This window comes from Colius striatus, chromosome W (genome assembly GCF_028858725.1).
Source record: "Colius striatus isolate bColStr4 chromosome W, bColStr4.1.hap1, whole genome shotgun sequence".
NCBI classification, from domain to species: Eukaryota; Metazoa; Chordata; class Aves; order Coliiformes; family Coliidae; genus Colius; species Colius striatus.
In genome coordinates, this window is record NC_084789.1 from 19,800,336 (window position 1) to 19,816,010 (window position 15,675).

General features: G+C 57.5%; 1 protein-coding gene across 1 annotated transcript; it reads left to right on the top strand.

Annotated features, from left to right (window-relative positions):
* The first annotated feature begins 5,045 nt into the window (after nucleotides 1–5,045).
* LOC133628527 (TANK-binding kinase 1-binding protein 1-like) lies at nucleotides 5,046–15,251 on the top strand. Its single transcript, XM_062016807.1, has 10 exons — nucleotides 5,046–5,148; nucleotides 7,757–7,985; nucleotides 8,057–8,179; nucleotides 8,258–8,362; nucleotides 8,806–8,959; nucleotides 9,044–9,204; nucleotides 9,293–9,342; nucleotides 12,863–12,981; nucleotides 13,239–13,945; nucleotides 14,168–15,251. The coding sequence occupies exons 2-10, from the start codon at nucleotides 7,764–7,766 to the stop codon at nucleotides 14,294–14,296; spliced, it is 1,770 nt and encodes a 589-aa protein (XP_061872791.1). The 5' UTR covers nucleotides 5,046–5,148; nucleotides 7,757–7,763; the 3' UTR covers nucleotides 14,297–15,251.
* The last annotated feature ends 424 nt before the right edge of the window (nucleotides 15,252–15,675 follow it).

The following is a 15,675-nucleotide window of genomic DNA, read 5'->3' on the forward strand; positions in this document are numbered from 1 at the left end:
TAAAGGTCTCTTCCAGCTGAAATGATTCCATGATTCTATTCAAGGATCACTTTTTCTAGGCTCAGGATCAGAGCATCCCAGCAGGTAGGAAATCAAGCAAGGGAGCCAGGAGACCCACATGGTTAAATAGGGAACTGTTGGGCAAACTCAAGTGGAAGAAGAGAGTCTATAGATCATGGAAGGAAGGAATGGCCACTTGGGATGAATATAAGGCTGTCGTCGGAGGATGTAGGGAGGCAACTAGGAAAGCTAAAGCCTTGTTGGAGTTGTACCTTGCAAGGAAGGTCAACGACAACAAGAAGGGCTTCTTCAAATACATTGCAGACAAAACTAATGCTAGAGGCAATGTAGGCCTGCTGTTGAATGAGGCAGGATGCCCTGGTGACAGAGGATACGAAGAAGGCACAGTTACTGAATGACTTCTTTGCTTCTGTCTGTACTGCTGGAGACTGTCCTCAGGAGCCCCAGACTCCAGAGGAAGTCAGATTAAAGGAGAAGTTTTGTTTGGTTGATGAGGATTGGATTAAGGATCATTTGAGCAGTCTGGATGCCCATAAATCCATGGGCCCCAATGGGATGCACCCACGGGTGCTGAGCTGACAGGAGTCATTGCTAAACCACTCTCCGTCTTCAGTAAGTCGTGGAGAACAGGAGAGGTTCCTGAGGGCTGGAGGAAAGTAAATGTCACACAGACCAGTCACCCTGACTTCCATCCCTGGAAAGGTGATGGAACAGCTTATCCTGGTTGCTGTCTCCAGGCATTTAAAGGACAAGAGGGTCATTAGGAGCAGTCAATATGATTTTACCAAGGGGAAATAATGCTTGACCAACCTGATAGCCTTTTATGAAGACATAACCAGGTGGATAGATGGTGGTAGTGCAGTGGATGTGGTTTATCTTGATTTCAGTAAAGCATTTGACAGCGTCTCCCACAGCATCCTCACAGCAAAACTGACAGAGTGTGGGCTGGATGATCTGGTAGTGAGGTGGACTGTTAACTGGTTGAAGGGAAGAAGGCAGAGTTGTGATCAATGGGGCAGGGTCTAGTTGGAGGCCTGTGTCTAGTGGAGTCCCTCAGGGGTCGGTGCTGGCACCAGTACTATTCAATATATTCATTAATGGTCTTGATGAGGGAACAGAGAGCACTGTCAGCAAGTTTGCTGATGATACTAAACTGAGGGGAGTGGCTGACACCCCACAAGGCTGTGCTGCCATTCAATGAGACCTGGACAGGCTGAAGGGTTGGGCAAGGAAAAATCTAATGACATTCAACAATTCAATTGTGTTCAGTTGTGGACCCCTCAGTTCAAGGACAGGGAACTGCTGGAGAGAGTTCAGCACAGGGCCACAAAGATGATGGAGTGGAGCATCTCCCTTTTGATGAAAGGCTGAGGGAGCTGGGGCTCTTCAGCTTGGAGAAGAGGAGACTGAGGGGTGACCTCATTAATGTTTACAAATACATAAAGGGTGGGTGTCAGGAGGATGGAGCCAGGCTGTTCTCAATGATGGCCAATGAGGGGCAATGGGTACAAGATGGAACATAAGAGGTTCTGTTGCAGATACACAATTATTTTAGTCAACAACTTATCATCACAATAAGTAATCAAGCACTTGTTAAGCACTTGTTAATCACCTAGTAATGGTTCAATCAATTAGCTAAGCACTTGCAAATAACTCAAACACCTATTAAGTATTCATTTGAATCACATAAGGATCAAACTGCAAGAGTTACATACCACACCTGATAGGGACCCGTTACCTTAGCTACAAGACCCTGGTGAATGTATTCGTTAGGTTACCTTGGCTATTACCTTAGTTGTTACTAAGACAAAGGGACTGATATCTTTCTTTGACCAATCACTGTGATTTTGGAAATGTTGTGTTTGTTGGGAACCAATCAAGGTGAAGGGCTAAATTGATAGATGGACATTTTATGCATGCTTGTGTTGGCAAACGTGATTCTTTTGTTTGAGCTGTATAAAAACCCTGAGAATGGTAACTAACAATGAAGCACGTATGGAGGAGCCATCCCCTGTGTTTCCCAGCGCTGCATAATAAAGAAGTGCCCGCTTATCTGCATTCCTGTGTAGAGAAGTTTTTCGAGATTGCCAACTGTCAACAGCTCCAAAGAAACACAAGGAAAAACTTCTTCCCTGTTCAGGTGATGGAGCACTGGAACAGGCTGCCCAGATGGGTTGTGGAGTCTCCTTCTCTGGGGACATTCCAAACCCACCTGGATGAGTTCCTGTGTGACCTACTCTATGTGGTCCTGCTCTGGCAGGGAGGTTGAGTTAGATGATCTTTTGAGGTCCCTTCCAGCCCTTAAGGTTCTGTGATTCTGTGATGAGAGATGCTTAGAAATGCAGAGGAGGCAGCCCCTAGCAGGGCTAAAGCCCAGCAGGCAGCAGGGAAGGGAGACAAGGGACCGTCCTTGCAAGCAGCAGAGACCCATGTAGCATTGCAGGGGATGCAGAAACAGGGTTTGATAAAGATTTTGAAGCAGCTAAGAAGCTCATGGAGCTCCAGGGCAGGGAGATGGCTGCTGGTATTTTCCTCTGCTGCAAGCAAAGCCAGGAGATGAAAGGTGGAGTCTGATGAGGTAAGTGCCTGCACCCCTGCCCACTGGTGCCCTTACATCGTGGGCAGGTGCCTCTGGCTTCAGGCTCTGCTGCCTGGGGCAGGCAGCGAGTGGGACCACTGCGGAAGAAACACCTTACCATTGCTCTGCCCTGAGTTCACACACAGACACTGCTGGGAAGTGGGGATTTTACTTGGTTTTGTGATAATTACCATGAAAACTGTCTGTAAACACAGCTTTACAGCTTTTCCCATTGCTCCAGGCATTGTATCTCTCAACCACAGCACCTCAAGTGTCTGGGAGTGCTGCAAGCCTGCCCTTGCCCTTGGGGGATCTTCCCTCAGTGGGATGAGACTGGGCCCCAACACCCTGCAGCAGCAGGAAGGGTGGGTGAGGCACCTTCCCCAAAGCCATTCAGGGCTTAAAACTGCAGAAAGTGTTTGACATGACAGCCATTTCTAGTAATGGGGAAGGGGCTGTAAAGATGGCCCCTTTAAGTAGTTGCTCAAAACTCAGCTCTGAGACAGAGACTACTTCTGGGCTGAGCCAATTAGACGCCTCCACAATCACTTTTTAAGAAGAAGCCAGAAGAGGAGGCTTCTTCCTCCTTCTTCTTCCTTCTTCTGCCCCTTCTTCTGGCTGGTGGTGGTGCAAGGAGTAGGAACAGTGAGAGAAACAACCCTACGGACTCCAAGGTCAGTGAGGGAAGAGAGGAGGAGGTGTGCTGGAGCAGAGACTCCCCTGCATTCTATGGAGAGAACTGGTGAAGCTGAGATTTATTTTCATTTCTTTAAAGACCCTACATCAGTGATAGAGACTCATTTTGATAATGAGCCCGTATCAGGGGCAGAGACTCATTTTGCTAAAGCTGGCCCCAGACCAGGGGCAGTGATTCACTTCATTAAAGGCCCCGAGCCAGGGACAGTGATTTTCTTCTTTAAAACTATGGCCAGAGCAGGCCGTGTCCCAAGGGAGGGACCCTGTATCTGTAACTTTGAACCTGATGGAAAACCTTAATTTTCACATCAAAGTGCTTTGCAGTGAAAGCTTCCCTATTCGGAACTTTCTCTCTGAATACCGAACGGCGATCACCCCAAGGAAGACGAGACACCAGCTTGCTGCAAAAACACGAGGTGGCTTTATTTCGGAGCTCCGGGCCGTCTCATACCTCACGCAGGAGATAGAGGAGGCGACCCCGAGGCCCCGGCGGGGAGGGTTTATATAGAGAGGGGAGGAGAGCGGAAAATTCCAGCACATCTGCACATCAATAGTGGGGGGAAGGAGAGTGGAAAATCCCAGCACACCTGCGCAGCTCCATTCAATACAAGCCCCAACCATACCGAAACAAACCCCAACATGTCCAGACATGCCCAAACGAGCCAAGCAAGTCCCAACCCAGGTCACCCTGATAGCGTGGGGGGGGTAATGTCCTTAGTTTTACCCTGCAGTTTCTGACGCCATTTTGGTTCATTTTTTTTTTTCCTTTCAGCAGCAATCTGCCAGCGCCAGCAAAGCCTGAGCTGGCATTTTCCAGGGTCCCTTTTTGCAGCAGGGCTCCGCAGCCCCTGCCCACACCCCTTTGGTTCCCCTGGGGTCATGGTGCTGTCCTGCCTTTCAGCCCAGCCCTGCAACCCCCCAGAAGCTGCTTTTCTCTCCCAGGCCATGCAATGAAGGCAATGTGCTGCTTCCCTGGCAGAAATTTGGATGGAAATGGCCAGACTTTGCTCACCGAAGCCTCAGGGTGGCCCAGTGCCTGCCTGGAAACAGCCTCCCAAAACCTCCTTTTCAGCTCTACAGCCCTCAGTGTGGCATCCGGCTCCTACTGCAGCTATGGGAATCACCTGGCACCCCGGGATGATCCAATGCTATGGGTCTGTCCGACTGAGTCTCAGAGACTGCAGGTGCCCGGCTGGCAGCGATTACCCCTCACCTCGAGGGGGGTGCAGGGGTCTGCCGCGGTGCTGGCAAAAGCAGAGCAGCTATTAATAACCCTGTACAGCAAAGGGGAAAAACAAAATCCATAATGGAAGCGGCTCAGAGAGAACAATTCAGGGAATAAAATGTTCGGGGGAGGGAGGGAGGCGAGTCCAGCCCAGCCCCCACAGCGTGTGGCTGCTGTTGGGCTCTGCCATCGCCCCCCGAGGTACTTCGGGAATGGAGAAGCCCCTCGGCCGCAAGGTCGTCCCCGCTGGGGGAGTGTCTCGGCCGCAGGAGGGGGCTGGAGTACGGTTCTCCCACGCCTCCTCCCCGGGGCAAGTCGTGGCGGTTCTGAGGGAATCTGCAGAGGGGTGGAGGTCTGGAGCAGCGTGCGTGTGTGTTTGTCCCGGGAGCACCCTCCTGTGCTCCGAGGGGACTCGCCGTGCCCCGGGGGGGGGGTGAGATAAGGAGGGGGGCAGCACCAACGTGTGGCAGGGGGAGGGACTGTCGGCCGCCCGGTGCCCACGTGGTTTCTCGGTGTCTCCGGAGCGGAAGAAACGGCGTCCGGGGGGGGAACAGCCGGGATCAGGACCCTCGGGGACACGGAAGGAGCCGTATCTCGGCGGGCGCCGCCGCATCGCATCGTATCGCCGGTGAGTGTGGGGCCTGGGCCGGGGAGGGGAGAACCGGGCTGCCTCCACCCTACCTGGGCCTGTCGCGGCCCCATCCCATCTTCCCCCGCCCACGGCTCCGTCCCCGGCTCCGCGCCGGACCCCTCCAGCTGCTCCGACCTCGGTCCCGGCCCGTCGACCCCCGGCGCGATGCGACGCCGGGCCGGGGGCGCTCGGGGAGGTTTTATCGGAGGCACCGGGGCCGCCGCAGGCCGCCCCCGCACCTCCGCCCCTCCCGCCGGTGCCCGCGACCCCTGCCCGGGTTCACCTACCTGCCTGGGCCCCGCTCCTGGGGTCGGAGGCTCGCTCACTCCCGGCCCCATTGGTTTATACGCCGCTTTGCAGCCCGTCCGTACTCGCCGCCAGCCCCCTCCCTGCAGTCCCTGGGCCTTGGGGAAATCGCTCAGGGAGGTTCCGGCACCGAGGAGTGGGGAGGGGGGCTCGTTCCGGTCACCGCCCCCGGAGGCTCGGGATAGGGGGTTTGTGTCTGGGGTCGGCTGCCCTCGAGCTTAGTCCTACCCAAACTCCCCAGGCGGGGCCGTGCTGGGGGTTCCGGGCAGCTCCGCGGTGCCTCTCCCCGAATGCCAGCGGCCCGCCAGCACCCGCTGCCCGGCACGGCCCGTCCACATCCCTCATCCCCATCCCCTGTCCCCACCCCCCCCGGCGCATTGGGGCGATGAGGTGCCGCTCACCGGCCCAGCCCCTCCCGCAGTGTCCCGGTGCCGAGGAGCTGCAGCCCCATTTTCGCACACTTTAAAAGGCATTTGTAGGCCTCGAGGAGGGACCGATCACTGGGAACGTGGAGGGAGCGTAACCAGCACGAGGCCGTGGGGACCACCGCCATTACCCCTGGAGCCTAATGACAGCACGGCCATCCCCTGCTGACCCTGTGGCAGCCGATCTCCTGAGTGCCCTCCTGCCACGGCTCCCTGCCCATGCTGCCGATGCCTGAGATGCCCATGCCCGCACTGCAGCCCTGCCCAGTCCTCACCACCTCACCCCGTGCACAGGGCCTGCTGCAAGGCAGATGTCACAGCATAAGACTGGGGAAACTGAGACACGACTTGGGGAGCAGCAGGGCTGGGCCATGTGCTGGATGCAAAGCTACTACTAGAGCCCTGCGTGTCAGGGAGGGAGAGGGTCCCATCTCCAGCTGGCACTGGGGGCTTTCCCTCTGCCTGTGTGGTGCCCCACCTGGGCAGGGGTCTGGGCACCCACTGTCCCTACAATCCAGGATTCTGAAGTCTTGCTTTCAAGGCACTTGGGGAGTCTTGTCTTGGTTTATGGGAGTGCCTCAGTTTCCCCAAGGGGGGTGATGACAATGCCCTCCCTGCCCAAGCAGAGGGGGATCCCCTCTGTCACTGCCCCAGGGGTGTATTTAGGACCCTCATAGGAGAGGTCAATGAGGGTTTGTCTGCATTTTGTGCTACTTGTCCCAGAGGCCGATGCAACAGCCCACAAATGCCAGTGCCGTGCTGGGGCTGAAGGCAGGGCTCTACCCCAGGGGCAGAGCAGGGCTGGAGGTGCCTCAAGCTCTGGTGATGGCTCAGAAGGGCTGAGCTGTGTCACCCTCCCACACACCGTCATCCTGCAGAAATTGCCTCTTTCTCCCGGCTTCATGCTATGAATTATTTGTGTGACAGTGGCTCCCAGATGTCTGCCCAAGACGGTGTGGCTGCGCGCTGCTAGCTGCTGCCCCTCTGCCCCTGGGGTCCCTGGTCGGGATGCAGGGACAGTGCCAGAGCACTGGGACTCAGCATCACCGACGCTGCCTCCTCAACAGCTCAAGAAGTGTGTTCCTTGCCGAGCTGGCCGTGCCAAGCAGCCCAGGAACACAGGCACCGGTGGCAGGGGCTTTTGGGAGCTTTGACCACTCAAAATCCTCAACTGAGGACAAATCCTGTGGTGCAGGAGAGCGGGATGGGCAGGATGAGGCCTGTCGGGGGCTGTGCTGTGAGGCACTCCCAGAGAGTGAGTGGCAGGGCTGGTATATAGGGCACGGCACGGTGCAGGCTGCGTGCCGCCACATAGACATGGGAGGATGGGAAGCAGCTTGCATGCGATGTGGGGCGGGAGGTGGCGGCACCTACTGCTATTTCTGGCACTTGCTGCCCAGGGAGACATGAGAAAGTCACCATGTACCCCCAGGGCTGCTCTGCCGGGGATGCTCTTTGTCACCCTGACCCCTCCCCTGTCCCTGGCGGTGATGGCCCTGCTGGGAGGGCTTGCCAGGACCCCCTGTCTCCCCCAACCCTTCCTTGGCCATCTTCCAGCCAATGTATCCCCTTCAGCCCAGGGGTCACTGTGGGGTTGAAGCCACTGGTGTCTCCCAGCACCGTCCTTCCTCCATTGCTCTTTACCATTGGGACATGCTGAGCTCCTGCAGATCCCACTCTGTCCCCAGGGCCCACTGGGCTCGAGGAGGCTGATCCACAGCTCCCCTTGCCCCATGTCAGATCCTGCACCCAGTGTTGCTGCAGCCCAGCCTGCTCTGGGAGGGTTCTGCTCTGTTCCAGGCTGCCCCTGGCTGGGTTCATCCCTGCTGTGGGGTCACGAGCAGTTGCCTGTCTGTCTGTCCGTCCATCCCCAGGCGCAACATGGACTTCATGTTTGAGGATGACATCAGCATCCTGACACAGGAGACGCTGGGGCCAGATGAGGACTGGCTGGACAGCCCCAACACTGACCTCTCGGATGAGATGTGCTCAGCCTCCCACTTCGCCCTCATCACTGCCTACAATGACATCAAGAACCGACTGACGGGGCTGGAACGGGAGAACTCCACACTCAAGCGCCGACTCAAGATGTATGAGGTCAAGGTGAGGGGCCAGGGGGGCTGGGGAGGGGCACAGAGCCGGGGATCCCAGCTGACACCTACCCATGGCCGCAGTACCCGCTGATCAGTGAGTTCGGGGAGGAACACATCTTCTCCTTCTACGAGGCCAAGGAGATGCCGCTGCTCAAGAGCGAGAAGGCATCACTGCAGCAGCAGCTCAACCAGTTCCAGCACGAGGTGAGCAGGGCCGGCAAGGCCGGGGGATGCGGAGGGGTGCCCGAGCTGCCCACCCACCCCCACCAGCTTCCCTGGCAGCTGCAGAAGAGCAAAGAGCAGGAGGAGCAGCTGGAGGAGATGATCCAGGCCTACAAGAAGCTGTGCGTGGAGAAGGCTGACCTGGAGACAGAGCTGGGAGAGATGGTGGGTGCTGGCAAAGGACATTGGGATCCCCTTCTCCATGGGGCTGCCAGTACCACCACCAGGACTCTGGGGGGATGCCGGGCTGGGGGAGGGCTGTGTTGGGCATTGTAGTGATGCACATGGCTCAGTTTTCTCTCTGTCCTTCCTTCTCCCACCTCACTGAGGAATGCTCCTGGCTCCCATCCCGGCACCATGTGTTCGGGTTTGGCAGGGCTTCCACTGCCCCATCCAAAGCAATGCTCAGCCAGCCCAGGGGGACACCCCCTAAGCCACCCTCTTCTGAGCCAGCCACGTGCTGGGAACAGATCCCCCCATCACCCTGCCATGATGGTCACCAGTTCCATGGGGACCCTGAGTGCCTGGTCTGCAGGGAGGGAGGCAGAGTGACCCCTGAGGAGGGGTATGGTGCTGGTGGGGCTCAGACCTCCCCCCTCCCCGGGCAGCGGGCGCTGGTGGAGACGCACCTGAGCCGCATCCGGAGTCTGGAGCAGCAGCTGCAGCAGCGCGACAGCAGCACTTTCTCTGGGCTGGGCACCCTGCTGCCAGGCCAGGAGGTGCCTTTCCTCACCCTGCACCCCAACCCCAGCCTGACCCACGGTGAGCTGCCCCCTCCCCGCTCTGTGGACTCCCCCGGGACAGCCCTAGTCCCATGCAGGGGGCTGAGCCATGCCATGCCCACAGTGCTGGAGCGCAGCGGGGGCTGGCAGAGCCAGGGGCTGGAGGCCAAACTGGAAGCAACACAGCAGGAGGCCCAGCGTGCTCAGCACTGTGAGGAGCATCTCAAGGCCGAGTACGAGCGACTGCAGGTGGAGCTGAAGCACCTGCAGGACACCCAGGAGCAGGTATGGGACAGAGTCCAGCCAGGCAGGACCATTCCCCATTCCCAGTGGATGGGGATCTGGGTGCTGATGGAGTGTCTGCTCTCCCCAGGACCAGTCAGAGCAGGACATGGCCTGGGTGAAGAAGGTGGGCGATGACCAGTAAGTGCCAAGGGTGGACTGGGACAAGGGCTGGGCCACAATGGGGATTCCTCACCTTGGCAGGGAGGGACAAGGGCACATGGGATATTACTGGGGCACTGCTGGGTGTCCTGGGGGTGAGGGGACAGACCTTCCTTTGTCAGGGTCCCAGAGGATCTCCCCCATGGAAGTACTGCAGACAGGTGGGATGCTGCACCCCAATAGCATCTGCTGCACCCCAGGAGTTCAGTGTTGAACTGGACTCCAAGTGTGGGGTGACTGCAATCCGGGGTCTGGCACCATACAGATTGTGTGGTGCTGACTCAGCAACCCAGCCACTGCCTCCAGAGGGCACTGACGGCTTGTGGCTGCTGTACAGCACTGTATGGCACTGTACAGAACCGTATAGCACTGTACAGCACTGTATAGTACCATACAGCACCATGCAGCTCTGAGCCATGCCAGACTGTGGAACACCAACCTGGTTGCACTGGGTGGTACCAAGAGCATGCCCAGACTGCTCTGAGCCACTGGCTGCCCCTGCTCTGGCTCTGCACCAAATCCTGCAGGAGTATTTCTCTTTGCAGTGGTGTAACTGAGTGTAGAGCTGTCACAATGGTGCCAGTGCCGGAAGTTCCTCCTTCGACCCTCACACCTCTCCTTTGCCTCTCTCTCACTGCAGGGAGGGCATCACATTGGGCTGGAACAGGGCCTTGGCACCGCACAATTGGGCCAAGACACCCCCAAATCCAGGAATAGCTGGAGAAGTTGGCACAACTGTGCCAGGGCAGGAGCTTAATTCCTTAACCCTCCCTGGAACCAGTGTGTGTAAAGCCGCTTCCCCAAAAGCAGCTGCCTATAACCTGTTTAATTAGACAGCAGCCTCATTACCCCTCTGTCCTCAGCCTTGTTACCCCATTGTCCTCATGAGCACAGCCTGGATGTAGTGATGGCACTTGGCATCCGTGTCCCCCCCCATAGTGTGGCATGACAGGGTTAGCATTGCGGCGCCCATGGGCACATACGTCAGACTGGGCTGGGCAGCCCCTGCCGAGCTGTGGACAGATAAAAGGTGATGGCATGGGATGTCACCGGGAAGGTGCAGGGATGTTAGGGGAGTTTCCTCCCTCCTTTTTCCTGAGGTGTTGGATGCTTTTGCTGTTTCTTGTCTCACCGGTGCAAATCAGTGTATGGGACTCAGGGAGAGGGCAGCTGCAGTGCACTGGCATCCCCTGGGTGCTGTGACCGGGCAGCTGGCATCCCATCTCTACATCCCTGGGGGGGACCTTCCGTACCCCTTCTCATGCTTCCCACCCTTAATTCACTTTCTTTTTCACAAAGCTCAGGAGCTGAGCTCACCCCCCTGAGCTGTCCCCCTCCACCCCTTCTCACTGCCCACCCTCTCTCCATCCCTCTGCCCCACAATATCCAGACCCCACTGAGAAATAAAGCCCCAAATACCTCTATTAACATTTCCCAAAGCCACCTTGGTTCTAAGCCTGACTTCCCCAGATCTGTGTGGGGAAACTGAGGCATGGCTGGTTCTGTGTCCCTCACCTTCCCGCCATCCCTCCCGCCCCAGGCACAGTCATTCGCTCCTCAGTCTTTTCTTGTAAATAGAGCTCTTTTTTGTAACCCGCTCCTCTCCAGCTCTTTTTGGATGTGAAAAGAGCCTTATCGGCACTTTCCACCTCTAGGTGACTCTTCTGGGTGGCTTTTGCCAAATTAGTCAGTGTGCCACGCGGTGCCAGTGGGGTGGGGGCCCTGCTGGCCCCCGCTTTTGATTGTTTTACTTTATTTTTTCGATTTTCTCCTTGATTTTGGGTCTTTTCTGATGTCCCAGCTGTTCCTGTTTGCACTTCCCAGGGAGGGGGCTGGGGAAAAGCCGTGATCCACGTCCCGGTGGCATGAGGGGGTTGGGGGTGCCAGGGGACAGAGGGTGTCCCCGGGCTGGGAGATGCTGTGCAGGATCCATCCCCACCATATCACTGCTGACACCCAGAGGTGACACAGTGCCAAAAGCCAGAGGTGTTGGGGGGATGGGTCAAACTCCCTTCCTCGCTGCCTGGCTGCTGACACCACTTTGGTGGGGTTTGGTGGCTTTTAATGAATCTTACACCCATGGGTGTCGGGGGGCTGCTGCTGCCTCCTTTGCTAATGAAACTGTGCTGGGACACCCCCGTCCCCTACTACCTCCCCAGCTCCCCCCTGCTCTCTCCCCGGCTCCCCCACCAGCGATGGCACCCACACCTGCGGTTCCTGCCTTTATTTCAGTCTCCGCCAGCTTCTTGTTTACTGGGTGTGACTCTTGAGGTCACCCCTTCCTCACCCCCTCCCATCCCCCCACTCCAGGGAGGGGGGAGGCTGGTCCACTGCACCCCGCTCAGCACCCACACACCGAGGATTAACTTTCCCACCGAAGGTGGGGGCCAAGCCCCAGTCCCAGTGCTATGAAGACACCGTTCTTGGGCAGCACCACACGGTGCCAAGCAATGTGTGATGTGGTTGGCATCTCTCTGGATGCTGTGGGGATGATGAGTATCATTTTCAGGGTGGGGAGGAGAGTGACAGAGCTTTGGACTACTGGCAAAGCTGTGCCACTCGCCCTTCCCTCAGACTTTTGGGGTCCCAGACTTGGAGCCAGGTGCCCATGATAGGAAGAAGGGGAAACTGAGGCAGGAGAGGTGGGAGCTCGTGGGGCCGTGGGTAGGGGGTCTCAGGGGCAACTGTGTTCAGGGATGTCCCTGAGTGCTCGTGTGCTCCGTCCCACCCTGGCAGGGCCATGGGGATGTGACACAGGGACCTGGCTGGGTTCATTTGTCTTTTTCTCTATTTTCTTATACTTTTTTCTTTCTACTTTTTCTCTTTTTTTCTACTTTTTCCTTCTATTTTTTCTCTTTTTCTATTTTTTCCTTTTTTATTTCTATTTTTATTTCTAGTTTTTCCTCTTTCTGTTTTCTCTTTCTTTCTTTCTGTTTTTTCTTTATATTTTTTCTTTTTTTATCTTTCTACTTTTTCCTCTTTTCTTTCCTTTCTCAATCTTTTTTGTCTCCTTTCCTTTTTCTCTCTCTCTTTTTTCTTCTTAACATTTTTTCTTTTCCTTCTTCTCTTTCCCTTCTTTCAGCCCCCTGCCATGTGTTGACAGGAGGGCGGGCAGGGGCGACATCTCCCGGGTCCCCTGGGTGTCACAACGACTCAGTTGAACTCTCTCTCTCAGGATGCACTGAGCCCCCAGCCCTGGGGGGCCCACGGGAGACGACTTCTCCCTCCACATCACCGCAGAGAATGTGGCTTTGAAAAGCAACACTGAAGTTGGGGAAGAATTGATGACTGTCATCAAGAGAGCTTCGGGGTTGGGGGGAAGCATGGCACCCCCCTCTCTCCTGTGTGATGCCAGGTTGTGCTCGGCTACAACTCTTCCCTTTTGGGTTGAATTTGGGTTAGTTTGGAGCGCTCCTCACAGCACCCCATGGCAGAGGGAGCCACCCTGATGGGAGTCTGGGAATGTTTTGCCCCATATGACACAATGTCCTCACCACAGGGTGAACCTGATGCTGGCCTACACGGAGCTGACAGAGGAGCTGTGTCGCCTGAGGAACCTCAGCTCCCTGCAGAGCCAGATCCTCCGTACCCTGCTGCAGGAGAAGAGCCTCAATGGCGGTAAGGGGGGACCGGGGTGCTGCACCCCACAATTGGGCAGGGCTGAGATGCCCAAAATGGGCAGAGCACACAGGCTGCCATCGTCCTCCAGCCGATGCTGAGCTCCTGCATCCCTCCCCAGGAGCATCCCTTCTGCATGGGGGTCCCCATGGCTGCGCCCACCCACCCCACTCCATCTGGGATGCAGGCAGGTGCCAAGGGGTACTTCGTGTGCTTGATGCAGGGTATTTTCTGTGCTCCCCCGTTTCGCTTTGCAGGCCAGCGCCACTCCCCGCTGTCCCAGTGCCATTCCCCGGCCCCGCAGCACCGCTCGCCCGCCCCACAGTGCCCCTCGCCCGCTCCACCGGGCCGTTCGCCAGCACCCCAGTGCCAGTCACCGGCTCTGCAATGCCACTTGCCGGGACCTCCCAGCCAGTGTCCAGCCCAGCAGCGCTGCTCGCCGGCCCCCAGCCCCTGCCAGTCCCCTGCCCAGCAGCGTCGCTCCCCAGCACCGCCGTCCTGCCCATCCCCGGCCTCGACGTCACCCCACCGGCTGCCCAGTGAGAGGATGGAGCTAGGCTACGCCAAGCCCTCCAGCCACCACATCAAAGCCAGCTTCCAGGGCTGCCGCAGCTACTCGGAAGTGAACAACATAGCCCTATACCAGCAGAGCCACTCCCTCTGGCTCCAGCCCGAAGCCTCAACGCTCCCCAAACACCGGCCCTATGGAGAAGTGTACATGGGGGGAGCAGGGGCAGGGGCCCCCCTGAGCTCCCACGAGCCCTTCGAGGAGCACGTGTGCTTCGAGAAGCAGTCGTCGGATGAAGAGGAGTGGGCACTGCCTAGCCCTCCCAGCTCCGAGAGGGGGGCCATCCGCTGTGCTTCTTTCTGCACCAACTTCCCCAGCCCTGACGCCAACGCTGCACACCAGACGGCCGCTGCCTACACCCAGGCAGAGCACGCTCAGTCCTGGCCCTCCATCAATGTAAGTGGGATGTGTTGCGATGGGCTGCAGAGGGGAAGCGGCAAAGGAACCTCCCCACCACGGTGCAGGCAGGGAGCTGCCCCGCAGCATGCCTCAGTTTGCCCATCTCTGATTGTCTGGATTATCATCCCAGCCCGCACCCAGTGGTGGGAGGGTGCTGGGGGGGGGGGGGGGGGGAAGTGGTCCCCGTGGGGGGCTCAGGGCTGCCCTGTGCCCCCGCAGCTGCTGCTGGAGACGGTGGACTCGGAGGTGCGAAGCTGCCCGCTGTGCCAGCTGGCCTTCCCCATCGGCTACCCGGATGATGCCCTGGTGAAGCACATCGACTCGCATCTGGAGAACAGCAAGATCTGAGCCTTCCCCCCCTTCCCTTCCCCAATCTTTGGATGCTGCATGAAAACACACAAGGAGCAACACAACTCCTAGAAATACCTCCAAGTCTTCACTAGCTACAGAAAGACTGAGCCTCCCCAACTTGGAGCCCCTGCCCCCCCCATAAGTGGGCAGGGGCTTCTCTGCCTTGCCCCATCCCTGCATCCATGCTGGGTTCAGATCCTGGAATTGGGGCACTGGGATAACACCATCCCAAGGGGCAACTGGAGGGGACCCATCTGCACCTTCACGTGTCATCTGCACCTTCGAGTGCTGCTGCTTGATCTCAGGGAGGAGCTGAGGGACCAGATCTTAAATCCAGTCCCCGGGAAGCAGGTGAAGGGTAGGGCCTGCCCCTTCCCCAGCTCCTGGGGTTGGAGTTGGGACTGAGGAGGGAGAGGCAGCTACTTGTTCTCGGTCCTCCTCACCTCCTCCCACTGGTTCAAGCATCATTCTGCTCTTTCACACTAAAATCACTCCCTCCCTCTTTCTCCTTCCTCCCCACAACGATGCTGCTGAAAAACAAACCCTGAGATGCAGCATGGATCCCCACACACAATTGCACCAGGCTTCCAGGGACACTCCCTGACCCTGCCCCACACAGCCTGGAGACAGCACAGCCCAGCACCCCCCACGAGTCCCCCTTGCTTTAGCCCAGGTCTTCAGGTGCCTGCTCCTCCTGAGCCCCCTACCCTTCCTCCCTCCCCCCACATTCAATCTACCTCAAAGCCACCAGGAGAGGGGGGATCCACAGCACTGTCCCCCCTGGCCGAGCTGCTCCACGCTGCATGTCTTCCCCTGTGCCACAGCGGGCCCTCTTCCCCCACCCACCCCCAGGGGCTCGGCAGGCTGCAGCCCCCCCACTGCCCCGAGACCCCCAGGGAGGGGGGGAGCCCACACTCTCTGAGATGCTGCTGACTCCAATAAAACCTTTCCAGTGCCCGAAACATCAGGGAGGGCTGAAGCCATGGCCTCTCTTTGGGTCTCTGCCAAGGGAGGGGGGTGCTGGGCTGCGGGTGCCCCCCGGACCTGGGATGGGGGCAGGACACATCCAGTTGTAGGCACAGATGTAGCTTGGACCAGCCAGCTTGAATAAAGATGGTAGGGATAAGTTAATGCAGCTGGCATGCTACTTCAGAAACAGGTGCTGCAAGGTAATCAATTGGGCCCTGGTTGATCTCATGGGCAGAAGCAGCATATAAGGAGGTAGCTAGCAAAGGAAGGGTGGCTTTGAGTCAACTCTGGTGGTTGTACTATGTTGCCTGTGTATGTCTCTGCATGTGCATTACTTAGACTCTCTATGTCTTTGAGTGAACGTTCCTTGCACCACTACAACATCCAGTACATCCTGCCCCAGCTCA